The 21,596-nt window shown below is 44.0% G+C and overlaps 1 protein-coding gene across 1 annotated transcript in view; it reads left to right on the top strand.

The window, feature by feature from the left end:
* SORD (sorbitol dehydrogenase) overlaps positions 1–21,596 on the top strand; it is a 33,494-nt gene that overhangs the window by 5,952 nt on the left and 5,946 nt on the right. The window contains exons 2-6 of the mRNA XM_077764335.1: positions 7,514–7,547; positions 10,149–10,313; positions 13,976–14,135; positions 17,863–17,981; positions 21,463–21,528. Of these exons, the coding sequence (XP_077620461.1) occupies positions 7,514–7,547; positions 10,149–10,313; positions 13,976–14,135; positions 17,863–17,981; positions 21,463–21,528 (544 nt within the window). The remainder of the gene's footprint in view (positions 1–7,513; positions 7,548–10,148; positions 10,314–13,975; positions 14,136–17,862; positions 17,982–21,462; positions 21,529–21,596) is intronic.

The following is a 21,596-nucleotide window of genomic DNA, read 5'->3' as shown; positions in this document are numbered from 1 at the left end:
CACACACACACACACACACACACACACACGAGAGTGGGGGAGCGGGGGAGAGAGGTTAGATAGGATCCAAAGCAGGCTCTGCGCTGAGAGCAGAGTCTGATGCAGGGCTTGAACTCAGGAACTATGAGATCATGGCCTGAGCCAAAGTCGGTAAGACTAGAAGCTACCTGACTGAGTCAACCAGGTATCCCTAAAAGACACATTAATGTGTCGTACACATTATTAAACTTACACATTAAGTAAGTTTAATAATGTGTACCTCCTATATACAAGGGAGATACTAGGAAAACTGAATAATTTCCTGAAGTGGCCCAAGTCACCATCTTAGGTACCATTTCCAGCTAGCAACAAAAGATCTTCTCAGAGTGAGGGAAACCAGTTATGGGAGTTTTTCAGGAAAAAGCACAGTAAACAAGGGTTAGGTTGTTAGGCATATTTAAATCTGTGGCTTCTTCCTCCAGAGGAGTTTCTAGAGATTTAGTCATCCTTTTCCAGGAACTGAGAGGGAGACACCCTTACAAATGGAGATTTTCCTTTTAAACATAAATCTCTTACAATAAACGGTAACTTAAGTAGTTTTCAGAACTTTTCCTAGTAGTTTTCAGAGCTTTTCCTACGCCTGCTCTTTGTTAAAAAATAATCAGCCTAAAATAATTCATATGCCAAAGAGATAAATTTTGGGATGACAAATTTTCCCCTGGAGGAAAGAACAAGTTGTAGGGAAGATAGTCATTTTAGAATGATGAGCTGATGTTTAATTATAAAGGGCAGAAATGTCTTATACCCTAGGTCAAAAGAATTGGTTAGAATCTGTGTTTGTTTGTTTGTTTGTTTGTAGAGGTGGGACAGAAGGAGAGGGAGACCCTCAAGTAGGCTCTATGCCCCACAGGAATCCCAACACTTGGACTCCATCTCTATGTCTAAAATTAACACGTTGAAAATATCCCCTCCTTGCATATGTACTTTACTGTTAAGATCTGTGGGCAAGGACAAGGCGATTATTTGATGCAGGGGCATCAACACTGGCATCTCTAGTGGTCCTGAGCACAGGACCTGAGCACATTTTTGTCATCAGCTGACAGAGCTAGCTACAGCTATCCGATCAAATTAAAGGGCGCTGATAGGCCCTGGGTTAAACTGGGAGTTTACTCTGGTGAGGAAATGCTGGCTACTTAACCCTTTAACACCTGAGCTAGATTTATCAGTCAGAGGCACTGAAAAGACAGTCTAAAACTCCTTTTGAAAAAGGGAAAATTGGGTGGTAGCCAATAGCCCAAAGAAATACCACTTCCCTTTATTTTAATATTTTAAGTGTGTTTCAACAGTAAAACAAGACCCAAACCCAGATAAATAACAGGAAATTAAATCCAGCAAATACAGCCGTCTCTGCCAACTCTGCCAACCGCTATGGAAGGACAGTGCCTTTGTCTGCAGGAGGTCCAGAGGCACAAAGCTAATCTTTTCCCCTAAAAGTGGCAGGAGCAGTCAACAATACCACACGTAGGATCATAACATTTTATGTAATAAGTCCTAGTAGTACTAAGAGAAGAGGTAAAAGTAGCCCTATTCTGAAGGGAAAAGCTAGAAATAGGAGTATGGGGAAATTTATCTTTCACAATTGCATGACAGAAATTAAGGAGGAGAAATATGTGCTCCCACACAGTATTGACATCCACTTCATAGATATTTTAATGTGGCTAATAAAGCTGGCAGTTTTCTCAAAATCGGATGGACACTAAGAACACTAATTACCGGAGGAAATATGTTCAGATTTTGCGAAGTAATATTTGGCTCAATTTTATTTTTTATTATTTTTTTAATGTTTATTTTTGGAGAGAGCATGTGCATGAATGGGGGAGGGACAGAAAAAGGGAGACAGGATCCAAAGGAGGCTCTGTGCTGACAGCAGAGGGCTCGAAACGGGGTTTGAACTCATGGAACTGTGAGATCATGACTTGAGCCCAAACGAGGCTTAACCAACTGAGCCACTCAGGCACCTTCAGCTCAATAATTTTAAAAAATGTAAATAATTCCATTTCCCCAAGGGTAACTGCGTAGCTCAATTGGTTAAGCGTTCAGCTTTGGCTCAGGTCATGATCCCACAGTTGGTAGGTTCAAGTCCCGCATGGGGCTCTGTGCTGACAGCTCAGAGCCTGGAGCCTGCTTTGGATTCTGTGTCCCCCTCTCTCTCTGCTCCTACCCCACTCATGCTCTGTCTCTGTCTCTCTCTCAAAAATAAATAAACATTAAAAAATTTTTAATTCCATTTCCTAGACCTGAACACAGCATTTAATCAATGTTACTAACATACTAGAGCATCCAACAAAGCTCAGAGGCTTCATATTTTTGCTTAAAGAACCATCTGATACTCAGTTATGTTCATACATTTTTAATTAGGAGGAAATTACTTATTTAAAGTTTATTTAATTTATCACAGCTGAGAATTAAATAGTCCTTTAACCATCCTGTATGGCTACAATATCCTAGGTCCTGGAGAAGCTGAAAGGAGAGGAAGTGGACACCTTCCGAGCCCAGGGAGGACAAGGAAGGCTTTTGATAGGAGATGATTGTTTCACTGTTTGTGTCTCTATCCCTGACCCATGCCCGAGTGCCAGTCCCAGGAGTACAGCCCCACCTGGATGTCTGCAGACACTGCAGTTCCAACACATCTAAACCTACATGTCCGAGTTCCCATAGGAATTAGGAAACCACCTCAGACACCCCCCCCCCACCCCCGTGGAATCTTGAAGGAAAAGGATCAGCCAGTGGGGGAAATGGTCCCAGGGAGGTGAGTGAGTGAGCAAAAGGGTGTGCTGGGAGTTGCAGAGCCTTGCAGAGAACATGGTGGCCAGTTTAGGATTTTACAGGGCCGCTGGGCACTTTAAATCGATTTGCATTTTAGAAAGATTGTTAGCAGAAGAAAGCTGGTTGGAGTCCTGAGGGCTTGGGCGGGAGAGTGGTTCAGGGGACTTTGGGAGAGTGTTCCGACCCTTCTACTTTGACCTCGAGTTTGCCAGGCTAATGTGGGTAGAACAAAGCCTTTTTTTTTTTTTTTTAAATGTTTGTTTATTTTAGAGAGAGAGAGAGAGAAAGAGCACAACCAGGGGAGGGGCAGAAAGGGGGAGACAGAATCCAAAGCAAGCTCCAGGCCCTGAGCCAGACAGTACAGAGCCGGGCGCCGGACTCAAACTCATGAACCGTGAGATCATGCCCTGAACCAAAGTTAGCCGCTTAACCGACTCAGCCACCCAGGCTCCCCTAGAACAAAGCCTTTTATGACAAAATGGCCAGTTAGGAAATCTTTGGATTTTCTTCCCACACTCAAAACACTGTCAAGGGAGGAGGGAAATTGAGGAGGGAGCGAAACAGAAATAAGGTCTCCTGCTCTGCTCTTCTTAAGTGTACAGGGCAGCCAGGCAACAGGTTGTCAGGGAGACCTGGCCGTGGGGGTGGAAGGCGAACATGGGCTTTGAGGACCTGGGGTGAGGCCGGCCTCTAAGCCCTCAGTCTAAGGCAGGGAGGTTGGCCTAACACACTTTCCCACAACTGGTAGAATCAGGCTTAAAACACAGCTGGAATCCTATTACACTTTCTCCCAAATTCCAGCCTTTTAAGAAGCAGTCCAGTTCTCTTAATATTGACGTGACAACAAGAGAAATAACAACTTCTCCCCAAAACAAATTTAAGAAGTACCCTTTTCAAAAGGAAAAGGACAAGGCTGTCCAGAGCTGATTCAACCATACTGTGAATTATAGAAAAAATAACTTTGATTCTGTTTCTTTTGTAATAAGACCTAACTTATTTACCGCAATTCAGGCACTCTATTTTCTGATTATCCTCGTTATACAGAGGAAGAAATTGAAGGCACAAAGAGGTTATGTAACTGCCCTGAGGTCAGGTAGCTGGTGGAGAGGAGCCTGGGTTTGCACACGGACTTGCTGTTCCAGAGTCTGAGTGCTTCACCCCTACGCCACGCAGGTTGGCTGCTGTAGGGAGAAGGCATTTTGATTTCTCCTCATGTCAAGGCTGTTGCTGCAACCCAAGCAAGAGGTACTGAGGGTGTGAACTCAGATGTGCAGGTGGAAGTAGAGGATAAGGGGCCACCAGGACATATTTAGGAGAGAAATATTCAGGCTAACTTGAGAAAGTATATTTAGGAAATGCAAGATAGCATTTAAGATACAAGATTCCATGTTCCCACAGAGTTCTTCCTGAAGTACTGACATGACTTATTCTGGGAGGTGGGGGGAGACCTGGAGGGGATGGAGGATGTGTCTGTGATGTAGTCCTGACTTGTGAAAAATGCTGGAAAACTGACACAACTACCGGAAAGAACAGTTAACTCCTCCTTATCCCTTTGTTTACTGTCATTCACAGAAAGGTAAGAAATCCTGTTTAGGAAAGCTTGAGTATGCGTGATAACAAAATTTCGGGGGAATGGAAGGGCTATGGGGATAAAGGGGAAAGCTGGGGGTCTCAGACAGGCTAAGAAATGGGTGAACGAAAGAATATCCTCACCGAAATCTGAGACAGAAAAAGGAGATTAAGTAAACAGAGGACTGTGGCCAACATCATACCAAGGAACCACAAACAAAAAGCAAGGTTTTTTTAGTGACCCCGCTGTGATAACTTTCTACAACATGAGCTCCTGTAACCATGCTGAGGACAACATTTACAGACTTAGGGGCCGATCTTAACATGGTCTTGTGCTTCTGTGGCATGGTCTCCCGCAGAGAGGGGAGTCAGGAGCCAAGATGAGTTGTAAGAGTGGCTAGAGTCAGTCAGCAAGAAAGAGAAGGAGAGGGGAAAAGTTGGTTTGCAAGGAAAGGTATTTAAGTTCCCCATGGTGTGTGATCTGCTACCAAGGAAAAACCGGGCTGTCGGCACAGTGCCCTCTAGTGTCTCAGAAAGTCATTGCATCTCTGTGGTCGTGGGACCTCCAAATTTGGTCAGCTCTGTTACAGCAAATGTTTACAGGGGTAATCTCCAGTGACTCAGGGCCAGCTGTTGGCTTTGAGCTTGATTCTTACCCCTCTCCACTCCTAAATGGGTATTCAGGGCTGGCCCGGTTGGAGGTAAGGATATGAAGAATATGCTGTGGATTTATCTCTTTTTGCTTGAGAACTTGCCAAATACTGCCTTTCCAGGGGAGGGTGGGGTGCTGTTCCATATTTGAAATAAAGGCCTGAGTCTTAGTTTCAATTAACCTGCAGTTTAAAATCTCACCCACTATAAGAGAAGCAGAACTTTATGTGGCAATCCTGATGTATAATGTTAGAGATGGGATTAGCAACTCTGAGAGGTTTTGGTGACAGCCAACTATCCTGATGGACTCCCTTTTTTAGATGGACTCCCTTCCCCCACCCTCCCTCCTTCCTTTCACAGGTAGCCAGTTTAAGTTATCAAGAGATGAAAAACAGCCTTGAGCACCTTTCCCCACATCAAGCTGCTTTGGATATAGTTCCACCAATGTTATCATAGTGCTGCCATGGGCACATCACTGTGAGGATGAACCAAGGTGATGCATGTGCAGCACTTAGCACAGGACCTGGTAGAAAAAAATTGGTCAATGTTAGCTAATCAGCATTACCATTGTCTCTTTGGAGTTTTTGCTTGTTTTTTTGTTGTTTAAAAAAAAATTTTTTTTAACATTTATTTTTTTTTGAGAGACAGAGTATGAGCAGAGGAGGGCAGAGAGAGAGAGAGGGAGACTCAGGATCCAAAGCAGGCCCCAGGCTCCGAGCTGTCAGCCCAGTGCCCGATGCAGGGCTCAAACTCACGAACCACAAGATCATGACCTGAGCCTGAGTCAGCCGCCCAACCGACTGAGCCACTCAGGCACCCCAACCATTGTCTCTTTGGACTTTGTTCCACTGAGTACAAGGGGTTCAAATTAACATCAAGCTACTTCAACAGAAAGATTGGTAATCTGAGTTGAGTGAGAACCACAGACCTTCCTTGGTGTCTGTTATGGAGAGTGGTTGCATAATGAGAACTCCCTCTCCCCCCCATGTTTGTGGCAGTGCACTGTACCTGGTGACTAAAGAGACTGAAAGCCTGGTCTCTAGCATCAAGGTTATTTTGTTAGCAAACTAGCCTGAGTGTCATTTATTGCTACCCTATTAAAGCATCTGTGGGAGGCTTTCTGAAGGGGGCAAGCTTTGAGCAGTGCCCAGAGAGCACTGTGCATGGGTCCCAGCCCCAACATTCCTCATCACCTATCTGGCTGCTTCTTGGATCACCTCAGAGGAGAAGAGGCATATTCTACCCCTGGGGTGCAGTGTGGGAATGCAGTGAGGTGGTTGGGGAATCAGGTTTAATCCTGGTTTATCCACTCTGTGGTAGTATGGCTTTGACCAAGTTCTTTAACTCCCCAGCCTCAGATTTCTTTCTCATCTGCAAACTGTGGGCCATGTGCCAGAATGTAGTCTGGCACGTAGTAGGTATGGTGAACATTTTACATTCCCTCCTCTTCTTGACTACCTTCAAAGAATTCATAAAATGAACACTTGGATTTAGCCACTCACTGTCCTTCCTTCTTGTCACCAGGAATTTCCTAGCTAGTTGACAAGGGGAAGAAATGTTGGTTAATGTTAATAATAATAATAATAATAGTAAATAGTTGTGAATGCCGGAATAGCTCAGATTCCTTTTTGTGTGTGTGTGTGTGAGAGAGAGAGAGAGAGGGTGTAAGTGAGAAAGGGACAGAGAGAGGGAGAGGGAGATAGAAGCGGGGCTCACCTGAAGCAGGGCTCCAACTCATGAACCATGAGACCATGACCTGAGCTGAAGTCAAATGTTCAACCACCTGAGCCACCCAGATGCCCTAGATTGCTTGTTGAACCTGGAGAGTAGTCAAAAAGCAGGTCTTGTGTGTTCCCGAAGGGCCTCTGAAAGTCCACATGGGAGGTTTCAGAAGAGGAAAAACAAGCAATGGTCCGTGTGCTGATGTAAAGGAAAGAGTGGCAGCACACACTTTTCCGACCTACCTAGAGATCAAAGCCCTCACATGCAACTACCACATACCTTATCTTTTTCCTGAAAGTTTCCCAGACCAAACAAATCTGTATCTTAAGACTGCGGTTTTTGAGGAGGGCAGGATCTGATATGGAAGGCAGTCCAAACATCCTTTTTGCCTACGGGAACATGTAGCATACTTTTATTAGTCCAGGGCAAATTGCACCCATGGGTGGGGTGAGGTCAGCAGTTAGAGTCAGCACTATCTAGTGTGTCCCCTGAGGCATCCACCCAGCAACAGTTTGGTCTGAGCCTGTGTTAATTCTAAGAAGAAATATTTGAGTGAAACTCCACATTAATAAGGGGTGCCTGGATGGCTCAGCCAGTTAAGCATCCAACTCTTGATTTTAGTTCAGGTCTTCATCTCAGGGTCATGAGTTCAAGCCCCATATTGGGCTCTACACTGAGTGTGAAGCCTACTTTAAAAAAATTGAGAATGTTCATAAGGGAAAGTTACTGTGCATGCTAAATGATTTTTCTCTTTTATTTCCTTTAGGAGAACTATCCGATCCCTGAACCAGGCCCAAATGGTAGGTCCTTGGGATACTCAACTTACATGTTATTGTTTCTTATTATTTTCCCCGGAGGAACCTGTACATTGCTCCCTTACCCCCTTTTTCCTTCTGTTTATTACTTTGCCTCCAATTAAAAACTGTTTTTTTGTTAGTCTAGAAACCTAGTCTGTTATTCACCATGACTGGATAGGTTCAGCTTGACTCCTACATGAAATAAAAACAGTGGTGGACCCGGAAGAGTTACCATATCAGACTGCTGACTTGTCCCAGAGTTTTTGACATTAAATGTCTTCAGTTTCTGAACAAAAAGGCAGAGTTGTTCCTTGTTTGACCTAACGACAGAGGTAGGTTACTCTATGTATATAAGCTGCCATTTGGGTGGCCTAACCCTGTCCTAACCCTAATCCTTATCCATGTTTTGAAAATGAGGAAGTCCACAGAACTTAATCTCTTAGAAAAGATATCACTGGAGGAAGACTGGGATCTTCTGGTCAGTGGGGATGGGAGGGGCTGCGCGGAGCATTACCCCACGGTCCTAATCAACCAAGCACAGACAGCGGGTGAGTGCTCTGGGGCAGGGTTCCTGCCACCTTTGTGCCAGTCTTCTGGCCTGTCACTGCGCGAGCCTGTGAGGCCCACCTGATGTACATTTCCTTGAGTGGTATCTGTACCTGGGAAGTCCTGCCACCCTGTTGGCTTTCCAATCCCTCTTGTCCCTGGAGTCCCACTTTATAATGTGCAAGACTCTGCGGTGAGACTGAGAGTAAGGGGTGGGGGGAGTGTCTACATATAGCTCATCCTAACACCCACCCACTCAGGCCCCCTTTCTGTCCTTCATGATTTGGGGACGTGCTTCCCCACTTTTCCCCAGGACTGTAGCTTCCGTGTGAACGTCAGATTGAAGGCAACTTTCCTGGAATCTCAAGAGCTTTGCTACTCAAAGGTCAGCTGTGTTGTTGATTTACAGTGATAAGAATACAGACAATAGCTGTTTCTATCAGTATTTTAGTGCATAATGTATATTTAGGGCTTAAGTGTTTTCACCAAGATACGGTGTTCAGAGACGTGAAAGAGGCACCTCACTGTGTCTTGGAAAGTTAGTATGGATTCCAGAAGCAGCCGAACAAGGGCTATCTTGGACTCACAGGACCCTGGTACTGTTTCTCTCTCTGACACAACATTCTGCGTTTGCTTTCTCATCTCTTACTGCCCTTGACCGGAAGGGGAAACAATAGCAAATTTCAGCTAGCGTTTCTAGCAAGTCAGATTTAATCTTTTATTATTAATTGGTAGAGAGGAAACTCTGAGATCATTTTCTCTACCTTGGTTCTCTGTATTCACCCTGCCATTTCTTACTCTGTCACCAAGGCTTGGGACAGAGAAGGTTGTACAGAACCACACCTGCGGATCACCTGTGATTTGTGGCAAGGGCAGGGTGTGAGATGCCTGCATGCATAGCAGAGCTTTAGGTCCCTTTGTCTTTCTAAGGCAGAGTTTTCCTCAGATACTTGCAACATGCTCACCTTTGTCAGACTGGGCCAGTGATCCTTTCACACTTGTTTTTGCAGAGGGGCTCAGTGGCATCATTACTTTCAACTTGGAAAACTGACAACAACAATACCAACAAATCTCACTTTATTCAAATCTGTGAAGGGGAAATACCAGCTGAAATCTTTGGGTGGTTTAAATTAAATCTGCACTATTAAACCAAACAACAGGCATGCAGAACACAGCCAGATAGCTCACAAAGTGTTGCCAAGCCTAGATTTTGCCAGCCTTTCTCTCAGGAATTGAAAAGATTTAGGCATAGCATATTCCTGATATGCTAGAAATATCATATCAGTTCTTATATGATATGAATATAAGATATTCTCGCCTAGAAAACAGTTTTTCCCTTACATGGTTGATACATTTCTTCCTATTGATAATATCTTATTTGTGCAGTGGATTAGAGTTCCCCAGAGAAGCAGAACCAAGAAAGAGAGAGAGGAGAGAAAGAGATTTATTATATAGATTTGTTTATATATAGGTTTATTATATATGTATATGGAAAGAGGGCTGGAAGAGATTTATTTTAAGGACTTGGCTCATGTGATTGTGAGGACTGGCAAGTCTGAAATTTGTAGGGCTGACCAGCAGGCTGGAAATTCAGGTCAAAGTTGATGCTTCAGTCTTGGAACTCCTTCTTCAGGAAATCTCAATCTTTTTTCCTAGGGCCCTCAACTGATTGGATGAGGCCCACCCACATTAGGCAGAGTAATCTGCTTTACTTTTAACAATTTACTTATTGAGTCAGTAGACTCCAATGTTAACTACATCTAAAAAATAGCCTCACAGCAACATCTACTATTTGACCAAAGGACTGGGCACCATTGCCTAGCTGAGCTGATACATAGCATTAATCCTCAAATGCAGTTATTTTGCTTTGTGGAAACTTTCGTGGTTTGCAAGCCTTCATTAGTGTTGCTGTTTAGCTTGTTTTCCTCTGTGGTCTAAATATTGTACCTCGCCTTTGAAACCAAACCCTCTCCCTTTCCAGAGGGGAAGCATGGTGGTGCTTCAGGCTGCAGGGGGGATAGTTCCTTCCCTCACTTGTTTTCTCCTTCCTTTTATCAGAAGCGCTGCTGAGGATGCATTCCGTTGGGATATGTGGCTCAGATGTCCACTACTGGCAGCATGGCCGAATTGGAGATTTTATTGTGAAAAAGCCAATGGTTCTGGGGCATGAAGCTTCTGGAACAGTCGTAAAAGTGGGATCATTGGTAAAGCACCTAAAACCAGGTCAGCAAAACCCTTCAATTCACTGATTTATTTATCCCTCAACATAAATAAATATTTGTGTGTACTTCCTTGGGGCCAAGCCCTCTGTTAAACCCTGGGGTTACAGCAGTGAATAATGCAGTCTCGATTTCTACACAAATGGATCTTACCTTCCACAGAGGAAGATGGGCCTGGGATACACATACAGTTCCTAAAGTACAATTGTGTTGAGGGCAACAGAGAAGAGGGGTGTGATCAGGGTGTTCTAACCAGATCCCTGGCTCCTCAGAGGGAGGAACAATTAACACCTGAAGACAGCTAAGGAATAAGCCAGGTAAAGGAGTGGGGGAAACATTCCAGGCATAGGATCCACGAACTGGGTCCACATGCTGAGAACCAGGGTCTTTGGTATAGTCGCTGATCTTATTGGTTGACTGGAAAGGCACCACTATTTTTCTAGATTTGCTTAATTCATTCTCTTGAAGGGAGGAATGCTCAGCTATTGGCAGCCTGTGATGTTCCTCAATAAGTGAATTAAATTCAAGCTGTGTGATGCAGCCAGCTGTTGGCTTTATTCTTCCTTTGCTGATGAGGCCACTGTACAGCCTGGAGACAACATCAGATTATTTGAGGGAAGGAGAAGGTTGGCAGGAGGTGCCATTTCTGTGTTAGTTATAAGGCTCTCTCAGCACAGCTACATGAAGAGGAGTCGTCTGGCCCTGAGGAAACTAGACTTGTGTCTCATTTAGGAATGTTGTCAGGCTCTCCATTCATTGTGGGTGGAAGTTGAGAAATCCCTGAGGTTTTGTGGTGTTACCCCAAAGTGGAAGATTCATAGTTTCCAACAGCCATTGAGTGGTTCTTACCTTTAGGACCAGATCCCTAAATACTAGTCATAATAAGGAGTGAGGGGTTCTTTAAATTTCAGTTATATTAAGTGTTGAGTGCAACCTACAATGAGTCCAACCTTGTGCTTTGAGAGATACAGAAAACTGAGAAGATACAATACCTGGATACTTTCATCTAGTTGGGAAAACTAGTGAATAAGAACCATTGGGTGCTATAACATATGAAAAAGAATCAGCTCTAGCAGTTCAAAGAAAGGGCATTTGTGGTGGACAGAGGTGTTTAATGAAGGTTCATGGAGGAGATGGGTCTTGGGGCTGGTTATTTAACAATAATAATTGTAAGAAGAAGGTAGCTAATATTCATTGCTTTACTATTAGCCTCCATGTTAAATATTTACATGTATAATTATGTATTTCATTACTGGAACAACTGTATGAGGTAGGCATTATTTTCTTCCTTAACAGATGAAGAAAGTATGGTGATTACATAGAGTCACACACTAGTGAGTCTCAAGATGGGATGCCTGCCTTGGTCTTTCTGACTCTAAAGCAAGTGCTCAGAACCACTGGCCTGCCCAGCATCTGGAGACCTGAGAACGGTTTTGTATTTGAGTTAGTGAAGGGGTCCAAAGCTAATATTCTAGTTAAGAGGAAGAGAGTAACAAAATCACAGAGATGAGCATAACATATCTGGGTCGCTAATGATTCTGTCCTGCTCAGAATAGAGGTTCTGTGCTGGGAGTTAGTGGAGACGATAAAAATGCATAATCTGTATAAAATTCCCTCTTTAAAAGCACTGTACAGCTGAGAGTTATTATTATATCATTATAATGTAATAATTAGAAGACAAAACTGAGTAATATAAAACTCCACCTGATTATGGAGACTCTTGAATGCTAGATTAAAGAAGTTACTGTCAAGGTGCCTGGGTGGCTCAGTCAGTTAAGTGTCTGACTTCTGCTCAGATCATGATCTTTGTGGGTTTGAGCCCCGTGTCAGGCCTTGTGCTGACAACTCAGAGCCTGGAGCTTTTCTTTGGATTCTGTGACTCCCTCTCTCTCTGACCTTCCCCTGCTCACACTGTATCTATCTTTCTCTCAAAAATAAATAAAACATTAAAAAATTTTAAAAAAGAAAGAAGTTATCGTCAATGGTAGAACATAATTTGGAGAAAGCTCACTGGGCCACAGGGAAAGTAGAGAGGGATAGAAGGAAAGACACATACAGGTTGGGGGGGAATACATTTTATGGTTGCAGGGATTTCTGTGGATCCTTTTTTTTTCTTTTAGAACACAAAATTTTTATTTAAGTGTTTCATATGCTAATTTGGACTGAAAATTCCAATTAATTAGTCTAGAAAGAAGGAAAGCACTCATAGAGTAGTTCTTAACATTTGTTTACAAATTTTTAACGTAAATCTTAAAGAATTAATAAATCTAAGGCAAGGAAGAATTCTTAATTTAAATACAATCTGGCTATCTATCTTATAGTTTGAATTTCCTGCACAATAATACCAGCTCAAATAATTACAATAATTATAAATACAATAAAAATAGTTAGTACTAGTTATATTACTACTACTATGATCATTGTTGCCACCACTACTTTTAATGAGCACTAACCACTACATACCAGGACCCTGCATTATTCTGTGGGTACTTTTAACGCAAAAGACATAAAAATAACTTAACATGTAGCTATTTAGTAAAGGGAAAACCTCCCATGGGTGACACTCCTCAGGCTAGGGAGGGCCCTAGCTCCACTCTTCCACACCTGTGCAGGTGGGGATAGGGACTGATTGGGAAGGGACACAAAGGAAGGAAGTTTCCAAGGTAGTGGTAATGTTCTATATCTTGATAGGGGCTTATATTACACAGGTGAATGCATTTTTTCAACATTCATCTAGTGATCCATGTAAGGTTGTGCATTTTATCAATATTTAAATTTTACCTTAAAAAAGAACTGTAAACAAGTATTGAACTCTAGTTAATGATAGGCAGGCTGAAGCATTTAAGCTTGGAGTGTACTAAGGGCTATAAGCTATGTTGAAATGCATCAGGAAAGATGACTCGATGGGTAGAGGAGAGATGGATGGATGGGTGGATATGTGATAAAGAAAATTAGCTACATGTTGATTGAAGAATTGATGTGGAGGACATCTGGGTGTTCACTGTACAGTTCTTCCAACTTTAACGTCTGTTTGAAAATTTTCATAATGAAAAGATAGAGCAATTCTAGGGCTGGGTTTCCAAGCAAGCATAGTGAGACAGAGGAGAAGTACACTAGTTCACAAGCCTGGAAGTTACTCTCCGCTGGAGCCTGAGACCTCTGTGGGTCATTTGCCTGAGCAGTCCTGCTAACTGGGGATCACCTAACTCCTAGTTATTGTTGAAATGCAACCAGACTGAACATTTAAGACATGCCATAATTGTGGCTCCTGTGTTGGTAAAGGCCTTGCGCCATATTTTCAAAGCAGGTGAAGAAAAAAAGTATCTGCAAACTTCATGTGGTAGTTTGAGATGAATCCTGGACCTGGCTTGCCTCAGAGATGGGACTGGTTCTGTGTTTCCCAAGCTGGGAAGTGGTTGTGGAGTTGAGGGGTGGGTTGGCTTGTTCCAGGGTTGGTAAAAGGGCAGGCCAGATCAGTCTGGAGAAGTGTGCTGGTCATGTTCTGTGCAGCATCCCGAGTTTTCTGCGGAAGCAAGCGCTAATGGGTTGGGCTTGTCTAGGGGGCCCTGGATCCCAGGGAGGAGGGTGGCTCCCCCTGCTGGCATCTCCCCAGGAGCGTGTGCCCCTTCACAGCAGCTCTGCCCCTGCCCACGTTTTCCTCTCCAGGGGATCGTGTTGCCATCGAGCCTGGTGCTCTGCGAGAAATGGATGAATTCTGCAAGATTGGCCGATACAATCTGTCGCCATCCATCTTCTTCTGTGCCACGCCCCCTGATGACGGGAACCTCTGCCGGTTCTATAAGCACAACGCTGACTTCTGCTACAAGTTAGTGCCCAAGGCCTGGCCCAGCCACCTGGGACCTCTCCCCTTCCTTTTGATTGGGGTTCTTTCTCCTAGTTCTAATCTCCTGCGGTGATTTCCTTGTTCTTTTCAGCCCATAATTCCAAACATGAAGTATCCCCTCCACAGGCCCTTCTTGGTGGCACTGAGGGAAAAAGGCTTGACTAGGTCTAAGACTGACTCACAGTACTTGGTTTTAGTCTTTGGGCTGAAGTTCCCCTCACCTAGAGCAACAATAGGAAATTGTTGCTGAAATCACTCATTCCTCTTCAGTCACCCTGCAGATAACTTGCTGAGATTTGTCCTCCATTACTGGTTTTCAAGGCAGCTCCCAGGAAAAAGAGCTTATTACAGCAGTGACCCCCCCTCCCCCCATAACAGCAATAACTGGGGTGCACTAAGGAGGCCAGGACATGAGCTTTGGGATCCTGGATCCACTCTCTGCTAGCGAGTGACTTTGGGAAAATGACTTAACCTTCCTCTGCTTCAGTCTCATTTCATCACCTGAAGATTAAATGAGGCAGTGAAGTGAAGTGACAGTTATTATTCCCACGTGCCTGTCCTTTAACTAATAAGTGCTTTGCATGCCTTATCTTATTTAACCTTCATAAGAATCATGGTGAGGTGGGCACCAGGACTGCAGTTTAGTGCAAGGGGTGCAGACACAGGAGGAGGCCGCAGGGCAGAGTGAGGACTCAAACTGGGGCAGCTTTGAGTCTTAAGTTCCTGCCCTTTGCTCAGCACCCTACCCCAACTCTCAAAACGGTTTTGGGGTGAGAATTGGTATCTGCAGAAGCACAGTGTTGCCCCCCATGGAGCTCTGGAGTGCTAAAGTGCCGCTTTCCTTCTGACCGTCTGACAGGTGTGTTTACCTCCTATCCCAGCCTGGCCCCAGCCATGGCTCTGTTGGTCAGGACGGGGCTTGTCTGAACGAGGCCGGGTGCCTGTCACAGGGGCAGTCTGACAGATCTGAATTTTCTAGTGCCCACTGGAAGCCTTGAGAGGAGTCACAGGCCAGAACTCTTGATGCGTTAAAGTCAACACCTAACTGCTCTAGAAGAAAGCAGGTTATGTGGGTAGAGTCCACCTTTTAGTAAGTGGTTTCCAACCAGACTCCCTTGTCTGGGCCCTTTCCAAGTCAAGGTGCCAAACGAGGTTGTCGTGAAAGGCAGAAAAGCAAAATGATAAATTTCAAGACTAACCACTAGTCTCTCCCATTTACCATCTGTGTGACCTTCAACGAGTTACTTAAATTTTGTAACCTCAATTACGAGGAAGGATGCTCGTAAAATGGAGATGATGATAGCACCAATATGGTAAAATACATAGACTTATTGACATGTATTGAATTCAATGAGAAAAGCTTATTCAAGTACTCAGCACAAGGCCTGGCGCACAGTAGGCACTCAATAAATGGTGCCATGGTATGTCATAGCTGTGGCCTTGTGGCTGGGGGATGCTACAGGTTAGGTCTGAAAGTAAGCTTTGCACTGGGGATTGGGGTGGGTGGGCATTTGTAGGCAATGGTGGGGGAGAGTGTGTTTTGTTGGCAACGTTAATGGCAGGGCTGAGGAGGGCCCATAGGGGACATACAACCTCCCACCTCTCCTTTCCTCCCAGGGTGCTATCTGCTCACGTCCCCACACCAGCCCTGGACCCACACCCTCTTCTCTTGGTTTCTCTTTGTAAGGATTCCTATACTGCCACAGCCTCTTTATCTTCCTACCCACCTTATTTTCTTTTTGTCTTCCTGCTTCCCCCTTGGCTTCTTGATTATCCTTTAACCTTTTGCCGTTCCCTCAACCCTATTGTGAAAACCACCAAGTTGCGTTATTCTCTGGTGTTTATAGTCAGGAAAGATCAGAGCTGGGAAGAAACGTAGATTGTTCCCATCCCCCTTCCCTCCCACTGACCAAGGTTGGGTTGGAGGGGGGCATGGAGGAGGACCCAGAGACTCTCCAAAGGTCAGTGGCAAAGGTGCTGGGCCCAGGACTTTGCCCGGTGCTTCTGCCTACATGCCAGACTGCCCTGTCCATGTGGCTAGTGTGGCTGTCTAGATGACTAAGACAGCACCTGCCTAATCAGAATAATCTCGCCATAATAATCCTCTATTGTCACCATCCTCAATCCCATTTTTCCTGGGTGTTCTGCCAAGAGGAAATCAGAGTGAAGATAAGAGTGACACATCATTCCTGACCAAAGTCCACCCTCAGCTCAGAGCCCCCCCCCCAAGCTTTGAGGGAAATCCCAGATGTGAAGGGGCAGGCATGTCTGAGGGAGTGTGGTTGGCGGTTCCTTGAGAGAGTTTGGCTTCATTATTTCATTTCAAACTTTTGTCCCTTTTATAGAATTGATGGGAGAGATTGGGTGGGTGGAAGGGGTGATGGCAGTAATCTGAGCAGGAGAAAGGATTGAAGTAGGGGGGGTAATGTGAGAGATGCAGAGGGGAAGGGGGAAGAGATGGTGGAGGGTAGCAGGCAGAGGCTGACTGTGGGCCTCGTCACTTATTCTGTGGAATAGCATGAACAGTGACAGGTCATGGGAACGAGCCCATGAGTTTAGCTGCCACCTTCCTTTTTGGAACTTGAGGATTGTCATGTTCCAGCATGTGGAGGTTTGGGGGCCCTGAATAAAAATACTGGACAGTGAGGAACTAGCAGAAATGAGATATTAACCATATTGCTGATGGTACTAGGAGGCAGCTGATATGGGGCAGGCAGGATGTGGAACCAGGAGACCTGGGTTTAGGTCTTGCTTTTCCACTCATTAGCCTTGTAACCTTGGGTAAGTGTCTGAATGTCATGGAGCTTCAGTTTCCTTTTCTGTAGAACGAAGGTAAAAATAAAGCCTGTCCTTCCTGTCTGACAAGGTCATGGTGAGGATCAAATGAGATAATGGATAAAAAAGCCCTCTAATCTGTAAAGCCTTATGCAAATGTTTGCTGTCATCATCAGTGGGGTTGTTAATAGGGTCAGGATGCCAGTGGACTGGGAAGTGAAAACCAAGAACCCCGAGGTGAAGGTGACACAGCATTTAATCAGCTGCCTGGAGGAGAGGCCCTTTTCCCTTTAAAACCAGTTTTGGGGGCAGCCAGGCAGCTGCTGTCATCAGATGCAGTTCTTCTGTAACATATAGCAGGGGGGACAGCAAACAAGAGTGACACCAGCTTCTAAATCACTGTTTTGCAAAGCTGCTGATAGTTGGGATTTGTTTGCCGAAGTGAAACCAGAAAGTCCATGTACATAAGTTCGAGAAGCAGATGAGATGCTGGAATGTGGTTACATTAATCTTTTGTTAAATGAACTTCTTATTTATTAATGGTAATCACACCGTACCTTGTCTTGGGTAACATGTTCAAGAAAACATAATGGGTTCACATTCACTGAAGTGATTTGTCCAAAGAAAACCATTTTCAGAGCAGGGCAGCATGGCATGGGATCTGGAATCAGACCTATCTGGTTTCCATTTCAAACCCTTTGAGCCCCTCACTAGTTTTGAACCTTTGGTACAAGTCATTGAAAAGGCTCTGTTTCTTTGTCTTTAAAATGAGAATTTTAGTGAGTACACCAGAACTCTTCCAAGGATTGATGTTAATGAATAGATGTAAACTGCTCAGCACATTGCTAGACACATAAACACACACTCAATAAATATTAGCTATTGTTGTTGTTAACCCCGAGGCGCTAACTGAATGTGTTGAATGACACCCCAGGCTTCCTGACAATGTCACCTTCGAGGAAGGCGCCCTGATTGAGCCACTGTCAGTGGGGATCCATGCCTGCAGGAGAGCTGGAATCACCCTGGGGAACAAGGTCTTTGTGTGTGGAGCTGGTAAGAAACAGATGGTACCCTGGTTCTGAGTTCCTTAAGGGAGAATGTGGAGATCCCTCTGTCTGTCTCATTCCCCCTTCAATGGCTGGAATTGGTCCTAGAATCTTTCTGGGTGGGAGAGGATTACAGTGTCCCGTTCCCTCTGTGCCCAACACTTTGCTAAATAAACTATCTATAGACATAATACTAATTCGTGGTATTTCCTAGGCAATATAACCCATTTGTTCATTTAAAGAAGGCAATTTGGGATGACTTTTTAGCTTGACAGGACATATTTTTGGTAGTAAAGAGAAGGGTGACTTTTGGAACTTAAAAAATCATGCCCCAGAAATGGTCTCCTGGTCCGTCCAGAACTGAGGTGGGTCCTGATCATGGCCAGTGGAAGGAAAAGAGTCCAGGCCACCATGAGCCAGCACTCGGCTTGCACTGGGGTTGTAGCTGGCTGCGTTCTCTCCTCCCCTGCTTCCAGCACCGCCCCCCCCCCCCCCCCCAACAAACCCCAGCAGCCTCAGGCTGAACCCTTCTAGGTGTCTAATGCTAGGGACACAGGCAGCATGCTCATACTCCTTATGGGTATGATTTGGTGTTCCTCACATGCCCTTTTAGGTATAACTGACATATAACATTACCTTAGTTTCAAGTACGCAACATGATGATTTTGCATTTGCATGTATTGCAAAATGATCACCACCATAAGTCCAGTTAACACCTGTCATTATACATAGTTACAAAAATTGTTTCTTGTGATGAGAACTTTTAAGATCTACTCTCTTAACAACTGTCAAATATGCAGTATGGTATTGACTATAATCATCATGCTGTACGTCTTATCCCCATGATTTATTTATTTTTCAACCGGAAGTTTGTACCTTTTGAACCTCTTCACCCATTTCACTCACCTCCCACCACACCCCATCTGGAAACCATTCCATACTGTTATTTGTGGCTTTTGTTGTTCCATTATGTTTCGATTTAGATTCCACGTATAAGTGAGATCATACAGTATTTATCTTTGTCTGATTTATTTCACTCAGCATAATGCCCTCACAGTCCATCTATGTTGCCACAAATGGCAAGATTACCTTTTTTACAGATGAATAATATTCCACTGTGTACATATATACCACATTTTCTTTGTATATGTATCTATTGATGGACACTTAGGTTGTTCCCATATCTTGGCTGTTGTAAATAATAGTGTAATGAACAAGCAGGTGTAGATATCTTTTTGAGTTAGTGTTTTTCATTAAAAAGCCAGAAGTGGAATTACTTGATCATATGGTAGTTCTATTTTTAACTTTATGAAGAAACTCCATACTGTTTTCCACGGTGCCTGCACCAATTTACATTCCCACCCACAGTGCACAAGAGTTCTGTTTTCTCCCCATCCTTGCCAACACTTGTTATTTTTTTCATGTCTTTCAAAATTTTTTTAAATGTTTTATTTATTTCTGAGAGAGAGAGAGAGAGACAGCGTGAGTAGGGGAGGGTCAGAGAGAGAGAGAGAGAGAGACAAAGAATCTGAAACATGCTCCAGGCTCCGAGCTGACCATCAGCGCTGAGCCCGAAGCCGGGCTCACACCCACAAACTGTGAGATCATGACCTGAGCCGAAGTCGGACGCTCAACCAACTGAGCCACCCAGGTGCCCCTTTCACATCTTTTTAATAGTAGCCATTCTGATAGGTGTGAAGTGATATTTCATTGTAGTTTTGATTTGCATTTCCCCAATGGTGAGTGATGTTGTGTACCTTTCTATGAACCTGTTGACCACCCTTATGTCTTCTTTGAGAAAATGCCTATTTGGGTTGCCTGGCTGGCTCAGTTGGTAGAGCATGCAACTCTTGATCTCAGGGTTGTAAGTNTTTCTATATGACCACCAGTCTCTTTAGTTCTCTCTTCATTTTAAAATCAGATAGCTTGCCAAAATGGCTTTTTGCTCTTGACTGTATGAATTCCTTATGTATTTTGGATATTAACCTCTTATCAGATATAGGATTTACAAGTGTTTTCTCTCGTTTTCTTTCCTGTGCAGAAGTTTTTATTTTTGTTTAATTTTTTTTAAACTTATTTTTATGAGAGAGAAAGAGAGAGAAGGGGGAGAAAGAGAATCCCAAGCAGGCCCTATGCTGTCAGCATAGACCCCAATGTGGGGCTCAATCTCACAATTGTGAGATCATGACCTGAGCTGAAATCAAGAGTTGGACGCTTAACTGACTAAGCCACCCAGAAGCCCCACAGATGACATACACATATACATATATGTATGTATATATCTGCATAAGTAATACTTTTTTGACATAGAAAAAGAAGTCATACGTACCGCATGTATATACACACAGAAATTCACCCATAGCCCCATCACCTACCATCCTGAGAGAGAACCACTGTATAATATTTCAGGTTTTTAAAGTTTTTCTTAATGTTTATTTCTTTTTGAGAGAGAAACAGAGTGGGATCCAGAGAGGGGCAGAGAGAAAGAGAGAAACAGAATCTGAAGTAGACTCCAGGCTTTGAGCTGTCAGCACAGAGCCTGACACAGGGTTCGAACTCACGAGCCTAAGCCGAAGTCGGACACTTAACCAACTGAGCCACCCAGGTGCTCTGAATCCTTCAGTTTTCTTAAAATGAGATCATGCTCAACATGTCTTAACTTTGCCTACTCTTTTTTAGAAATCTATTATGAACATCTTTCCATCACACTAGATAAGCATTATGACATAATTTTTAATAGCTGTATTGCGCCCCGCTCTAGTTTGTTTAGTTAATCACTCTTTGTTGGTCATTTCAAGTATTTTCCAGTGTTTTGTCTTTGGGAGGAAACTCACAAACTTATTTTCAAAAGCAGTGTCAAAAAGAAAATCCTCAAAGAATCTGCACAGCCTCATTTTGCTGGGTCTGATTTTGTTCTAAAACCACGTCATCCAGCATGCACATGCTGTGGGAAGCAAGTGGTCTCTGGGCTGATATTTAAGTACCTGAACATCCTTGAGCTGCCCAGGCAGCTGGGTCAGCCCATGGAGCCAGGGCACTTAAGAGCATCCTCCAAGGTGGTCCTCAGAGGACACCTGTAAAGGATGTGTCTCTCCTTGGAGAGATGTGATGGGTTCTAAGAAGGTAGAGACCAGAGAGAGAACAGGACAATGTATCCAGGCCTTCTGAGACATCTTATTCTCTTAATATATTTCCTTGAGCCCCCTAGTTATTTGCCATTATCCCCAAGCAGAGTAAATGGAAAAGTTCTAGCTCTGAGGTCTGAGACAACTAAATGGAACTCAGTAGTAGGAGCAAATTTCACACAGAGGACAATTCTTCATACATTCATGTACATATGCATTCAACAGACAGTTGTTAAGGCCTCACTATGTGGAAGGCACCAGGGTAGATGCTAGAGGTACACACAAGCTATCGTTCCCGTCCGTGAAGGGGAAGAGCTGATGTTTAATATTTCATAAACATCTCCCATTTCCTGTTTTATTTAGGGCCAATTGGACTGGTCACTTTGATCGTGGCCAAGGCAATGGGTGCAGCTCAAGTGGTGGTGACGGGTAAGAAGGTTTTCTTTTTAAATCTCCTTGAACAGGAAACAGCTGGCCTACTGTTTGAAACAGGAGCT

Source organism: Crocuta crocuta, unplaced genomic scaffold (assembly GCF_008692635.1).
Source record: "Crocuta crocuta isolate KB4526 unplaced genomic scaffold, BGI_CrCroc_1.0 scaffold102, whole genome shotgun sequence".
In the NCBI taxonomy this organism is placed as follows: Eukaryota; Metazoa; Chordata; class Mammalia; order Carnivora; family Hyaenidae; genus Crocuta; species Crocuta crocuta.
Note: the sequence above shows the minus strand (reverse complement) of the source record. Positions and strands in the feature narration are given on the sequence as shown.